A 6,772-nucleotide genomic window follows, 5' to 3' on the forward strand; every position below is an offset into this window, starting at 1 on the left:
TGTGACCCTCTCTGGGGCTGCTCACCTCCATGTGCCCCTCAAAACGGGGCTGAGCCACAGCCTTTCCACCCTGGGGGTGGTTTGTACCCTTCGGGGGCCCCACCAGCCCTGGGAACAGGATCCTCCTGGTGACAAGTTGTTCCAGACAGGCAGCACAGACAGACATCCACGTATGGCTGATCCATCTATGCATCAGGGAGGGCTGTGGCTCCCCCTCAAAAGTGGGGGCGGTTCAGATTTCTCCTCTCACCTGTCACTAAATCAAAGGCCATTTGGATTTAATCTGCGGGAGAGGCAGGTTTAACCCCCTCCTGTGCTGGGTGTCCCCATGCTGGGGTGAGGACCTGCCTCACCCAGCCCAGGTGCAGGTAGGGGGGCAGAGGGGCTGCCAGCCTGCTCCTCCCTCCCCTCTTCCCTCCTGATTCCCCCATCCAGGGCTCATTCCAGGTGGGAGAAGAAATGCTTCACCCCACGAGGCTGTTGCCCAGCAGTGATGGGGACATGCTGGGCAGGGAGGGTCTCACTGGGGTTTCTCATTACCCACAGCTTCCTCCTCACCTTCCCAGGTGTCCTGCCAGGCAGCCCTGCTGCACACGCAGCTGCTCACACGTACACCAGGAATTTAACCATGGGCAGAGCAGGGGCACAAGTGGGTGACGTGGGGTGGAAGCATCCTGCAGGCACGTGTTGCCTTTTGCTGCCTCTCTGTCCCATTCTGGGGTGCAGAGGCTCCCCATGGCAGGGGGCAGGGATGGATCAGCTCCACCAGCTTCCAGAAGCTGGCCCAGACTCAGGGAAAAGTGTCTCAGTACTGCAAAGTATTTGCCACCACTTCTGCAACGATGCTTGGAGCTTGGGAGCAGTGAGCCAGGCACATCTCTCCAGCAGCTGGGGAAGCCCCTGAAGCCCAAGCACTGAGCTCCTCACCCCACAGAGCAGGTTATTGGGCACCATGTCCAGGACTGGAGCATCCCAGCACCACCTCCCCCAGCCAGAGAATGTTGTTCTCAGCTCCCTTGCTGTGTCCCCTCTGAACCATGACAGCTGAACATTGAGATGTGAGCTCCCTGAAAGCACAGACAGAGACAGCACGGGCTGTTCCTGAGGTTTGGAAACTGTCTTGCTGGAGCTCATCCCAGCACTGCAGCAGAGCCGTGTCTGGAACTGGGGGCACTCAGTGCTGGGAAAGGTTCCTGTGCTCTTTTGGGTCCCCCCTCATACCATTGCTTTAAGGCAGCAGCTAACAGGCTTGCTAGTGAAACAGAGCAATGCTTGTGAAAGATGCTTCAGAACTTGGCAGAATATTAGGACCTTTAACTAGGAGAGTTCAGCTCACACCCTCCAGCCAAGGAGCTCCCTCCCTCCTGGGCCCCTGTGAGGAGGGAGGTTCAAGGACAGAAGAGGCACCAGTGTCCCATGTCCCAGCCTGCAAACAGCAATGGCAGGGGCTGTGCTCAGGCAGAGCTGGTGTTTCAAGCTTGGTTCTCTGCTCTGCCTGAGCCCCAGCACCAGCTTGGGACCTTGGGAACTGTCCCTCATCTCCACCCAGGTTACCCACCATTCCATGGCTGTTGGCCCTACAGAGGCTGGATCAGGGGTAAGGATGACCAGGAACTCTTGTTGCACATCTCCAAAAGCCCCTTGCCCCAACCTGCCTGTGAATGCTGGGCCTGGGGCTCCCCCTGCCCCAAACCCACCCAGCTCATTCACACTGTCCCAGCTCCCACCTATTAGGGCTGTTGCTCCTCATCTTTCCTTCTGCTGCCTGCACTGCTCCCTGCCAGCAGCTCGGGGCTGTTTCTCCTCTCAGCTCCCTTGCAGGCATCTCACTGCCTCCCTCCCTCCCTCCCAGGGCATCCTGATCCCCTGTCCCATGCCCAGGGCACACTCCAGCTCAGCACTGGCACTGGCTGTGCCCCTGCCAAGCTCCAGTGCCGCGGGTGCAGCACCTGCTGCAGGATCCAACACTCCACCCGAGTTACCAAATCCACAGGGGCCAGATCCCAGCCACTCCCACAGCCCTGCTGAAGCCAAGACCCATCCGAGCTCCCCTCACTCTCCCAGTGAGTCCCCATGGATGGATTGCACAGTTTTCCTGTAGGACACGTCCATAAATCTCCCCATCTCCGAGTGCTCATAAAGGTCCCATGAGTCCCTCCTGGGGGGGGAAACCCAGGCTTTAATTACCATTTTTTTAAATGATACCTGCCCCAAGCTGGCTGGCCAAGCCCTCCTTGGAAAACACAGCATTTAAGCACCTCATTCTGGGCACAAAAGGCTGTGATAGAAAACGAGGCTCCGTGTTCATCCCTCTCTGGCTCCTTCCCCCCACACTCTGCTCTCCCTGCTGCCAGGGGACATGAGCTGATATGGAACGAGACACTCATGCAAAAGGCCTTTGGAAATATTCATTGCTCATCTCTTAACAAGATTACCCCTGAAACCCTCCGTGGCTCTGAGGGAGAGTTAAAGCCTTCCTGGCTCTCGGTAACCATAGCAGCACAGATGTGAAAAACTGAGGGGAGGCAACTGATGTGAAAAACCATCGGGGCACCGAGGCAGGAGCTGCTGCTCCAGCACACAGGGCTTTGTCTCACCCAGACCACGAGGGATGCACCCACTCCCTGCAGAAGTGGCTCCAGGTGTAGGGACAGGACCTGGTGGCAGCTCCCGTGGCATCGGGGTCACCTTCCACTATTTGGGAAACCCTCACTGGCTGGCAATTGCTGCTTGGTGTTTCCCAGCGTGTCCAGCAGCTCGGGGCTCCTTCCCCGCCGGAAAGGGTTTAGGGCCAGTTGGAGCCTGGGGTCCCCATTCCCTCCTGGCACAGGTTTCTCCTTCACCTTGGGTACCTCTTGTGCAATCAGTAAGAGACACTGGGTGTTGTAAGGTTGAACAGATCCGTGTTTTGTGGCCCTGTGCAATGGAACACTGGGAAAAGAAGCAGTGGTGAAGGCATGGAACAGCCCCCAGCACCTCCTGATGGCTGGAGAGCCTCCCTGCAGAGCTTCACCAAAGCCACAGGGAGCAGCTCTGGGACAGGCTCTCATCTCCTCTCTTGAAGACCCCGTCATTACAGCCATCCAAGCAAAAAGAGGCATTAACCAATTTCTTGTCCAATTTAAGAAAAACAAGGGTTGTTGGGGTTTTTTTTTTGCTTTCAAGAGCTTCCAAAGCTGGGGTCAGATAACTCGGCACACCCTGCTTCCTCAACAGCTTTCATTCTTCATGTCCACCACTGTCAGTGTCACGTCAGGCACCAACCCATGATCACTGCTTCACTGTCATGCCCAAACCCAGCCCGTTCCACTCAGCCACCCCCTTCTCCTGGTCCTATGGCTGTGCCATCACACCTCCTTCATCCTCAGCTCCTGTAACCTACCACAGCTCAGCCCATGGGCTCTGGGCTCTCCTCACAGCAGAGTCTCTCCAGAGAGAGCTTCAAGTGTGCAAGAGAAGATGCATCACTGGATGCTGCAAAACCCCATTGGTGCTGTCGTGTACTGGGGGTATCTGGACATCAGCCCCATGGCCAGGCCTGTCAGAGACTCAACCTTCCTCCCAGGGCAGGCTGAGCCAAGAAGGGCACCCTGCTCACCCCGACAAAGTCTCCTGGCTTTCCTCCCGGCAGGATCAGACAAGAAAAACTCTTGGCAGAGCTAAAACTTTAGTGTTAAGGATCGTTCTTACATAAAGGGCTTCTGAAATCAACAGAATCAGTTCAGCCAGAGCCAAGCACTGGATCCGGTACTTGGGGCTGGGAAGCAGCCCCTCCTTTTGAGCAAGTTCACTTGGCATAAATCAGCTTCCAAAACAGCTTCAGGGTGGAACAGGGAAGGCAACTGCTGTGGAAACACCCCCAGAGCAGGCAGCCCTGATCCCCTCCCAGCAAACCCGTGTCCAGGGCGATGCCCAGCCCTGCCGAGGGGACATGGATCCCACCTCCCATCAGGGATCAACCAACCCTTCTGGGTCACTGCTGTGCTGAAGGAGGTCCCGGCTTCACCCCCCCACCCAGGGCTGCTGGGCAGCTGCTCGTGGAGGTGGCCAGGCATCTTTCTCAGGGAGAGCTTTTTTTTTTCTCCTTCTTATTTTCCCCTCAGGTTAAACATTTCCTAGAGTCCCCGACGCAGTGACAGCCAGACGTGGCGGTTTTGATCCAAGGGTTTCGGGGAGAGATTCTTCTACCCCGTGGGAAATATTTCAACAGCTCCCAGAAGAGCTGGGCACGTTTGCAGCAACCCCACCTGCAAAACAAGGTCCCCAGCCCCAGAGAAGGGCCAGAACCGCCACGGGTCACCAAGCCAGCCCCTGACATGGCTGGCCATGAGACAATGGGTGGGGGACCCCCTGCTGAGTTCCCCTGCTGCCAGCAAACCCACGCCAAGACACAAGATGTTAATCTGCAGGGAGCAGGGCAGGGCAGGGCTGGCGCGGCGCAAGGGCTGCGATGCTGCCGGCTCCCCGGCTGCGGCGGGCGATGCAAGCACAGCTTGCAAGGCAAGCGCTGCTTCCCAGGGCTGGAGGGGCTTTCCAGGACTGAGCTCTGCGGATTGGCCCGGAGCACCCCGCTCTCTCTCCTCCCTCCCTGCCCTCCCTCAACCCACGGAGATTGGACAGTCTGGTGCCACATGGCAAAGAGGAACCAGGATAAAAGATGAGCCGGGCTTGGAAGCTGTAGCGCTTGTGGCAGATCGGCTGGGAGAAGTTCGCCAGGGAAGTGGCACCAAACTTCCCTGGCTGCAGGGAGCTGGGTGCAGGGGAGGACAGACAGCCCAGCAGCCAACCAGGGACACCTGTGGGGCGAGCAACAAGCTGTGGAGCACCCTGCTCCCCTCCGTGCCCAGCCATGTCCCCGGTGGTGAAGGAGAAGAACCACGTGCGGTTGGTCTTCTTGGGAGCTGCCGGCGTGGGCAAGACAGCCCTGATCCGCCGCTTCCTGATGGACACCTTCGAGCCCAAGCACCGGCGCACGGTGGAGGAGCTGCACAGCAAGGAGTACGAGGTGAGCGGGGCCACGGTCAAGGTGGAAATCCTGGACACCAGCGGCAGCTACTCCTTCCCCGCCATGAGGAAGCTCTCGATCCAGAACAGCGACGCCTTCGCCCTGGTCTACGCCGTCGATGACGCCGAGTCCTTCGAGAGCGTCAAGAGCCTGCGGGAGGAGATCCTGGAGGTGAAGGAGGACAAGTTCCCTCCCATCGTGGTGGTCGGCAACAAGGCGGAGAGCGGCGGGGAGCGGCAGGTGCCAGCAGAGGATGCCCTGTCGCTGGTGGAGCTGGACTGGAACAGCCGCTTCATGGAAACATCGGCCAAGGACAACGAGAACGTCCTGGAGGTCTTCAAGGAGCTGCTGCAACAAGCCAACCTGCCCAGCCGGCTCAGCCCGGCGCTCTGCAAGAGGAGGGAGACGCTGCCCAAGGAGCAGGCGCTGAGGCCCCCCATGAACAAGACCAACAGCTGCTCCGTGTGCTGAGCCGGGGGAAGGCACCGGCGGCAGCAGCACCGGCTGGAAACTCAGGTGGGCTGAGTGGGGAGACGTCAAACCAACCCTGCTGCCTCTCACACCTTCCCTTCTCTTCCCCTCCCAGCCTGCTGGGATTGGTGAGAGTTGGAGATGATGAGGTGGAGGGACCTGGGAACTTGGGGGGGATGTGGGATGCTGGAGGGGAGAGGGAGAGTTCCCGGGAAGTGGGAGGTTTACCTGGGACACGGCCATGGGGCAGGCAGCAGGTGGCAGCACCGCCCTGGTGAGCTTGCAGGTGGGCAGGCAGGCAGCTCCTGGGGTGCTGGGAAGGGGGACAAACAAGAGGTTTGGGCTGCAAGCATCAGAAGGCAGGTGTGGAGTCCCAGCACCCCCACCACGTCCCCTGTGCCGCCCTCCGGGGTCTCCCGTGGGTCCCACCTCACCAAGCCCCAGAACCAACAACCTCCTGGCTCCAACAACACATCCAGTCGTTCTGGTTTGGTCCCTCACACCCAGCATGTGGCCGGGCAGTCTGTGCCTCTCTCTGGTTTTCTCTTTTCTATTATTTTGTTATTTCTTTTTTGTTTGTTTGTTTTTAAGCACCCCCAATAAACACCTGGTTGCAAAGTGGAGCTGGGACACGTCTGCCTTTCTTTCTCCTCTACTTCAAATGCTGCAGTGCCTGATATCGGTGCCCAGACCCCTTCTCACTGCATTTGCATTCCCTTTTCCCTGCTCCATCACTATCTGAAGCCTCCCCAGCTCTCCAGCCTCCCCTGGAAGTGCCAGGACATTTGGTGTTCCAATTTTCCTGACAATTTAACCACTACAGCTTTTACCAAGCATGAGTAACTAAAAATAAACCAGCTTTTCTCACGTCCAAGTACAGGAAAGAACAACAGCCATTAGAAGGCAGCTGATCCAGTGACATAAAAACCATAAACACATTAAAAGGAGGTAATAAAGGGAGTGGGAGAGGAGCACAGAAGGGCAATATTTGCTGTGCTTCAGCATGCACTGCCCTGCTTTACTCTCCCCTCACACAGCCCATCCCTGCTGTAACGAGCATTTAACCTGCTCAGCAGCCCCACAGCCACAATAAATAAAGATATTAAAGCTTTAAAGTGGATTAATGTCATCCATCCTGCTCCAGATTCAATGGAGCTGGGCAATCTGGGGTCCCCAGCTTTCAGAAGCCCAGCCCTATAATAGGTGCCCATACACCTCTAGGTGCAGGATCCCATCCAGTGACCCCAGCCCCTTCCCAAACCAGGCAAAGGAGGAGAAGGTGCCAGCAGGGAGAGC

The 6,772-nt window shown here is 57.6% G+C and overlaps 1 protein-coding gene across 1 annotated transcript; it reads left to right on the top strand.

Moving 5' to 3' along the window:
* Positions 1 to 4,770: 4,770 nt before the first annotated feature.
* LOC104397108 (GTP-binding protein Rhes-like) lies at positions 4,771 to 5,481 on the top strand. The gene has a single exon (XM_010007074.1). The coding sequence runs from the start codon at positions 4,850 to 4,852 to the stop codon at positions 5,474 to 5,476; it is 627 nt and encodes a 208-aa protein (XP_010005376.1). The 5' UTR covers positions 4,771 to 4,849; the 3' UTR covers positions 5,477 to 5,481.
* Positions 5,482 to 6,772: the final 1,291 nt, after the last annotated feature.

The sequence above is a fragment of the Chaetura pelagica genome, unplaced genomic scaffold (genome assembly GCF_000747805.2).
Source record: "Chaetura pelagica isolate M959 unplaced genomic scaffold, ChaPel_1.0 scaffold180, whole genome shotgun sequence".
Classification (NCBI taxonomy): Eukaryota; Metazoa; Chordata; class Aves; order Apodiformes; family Apodidae; genus Chaetura; species Chaetura pelagica.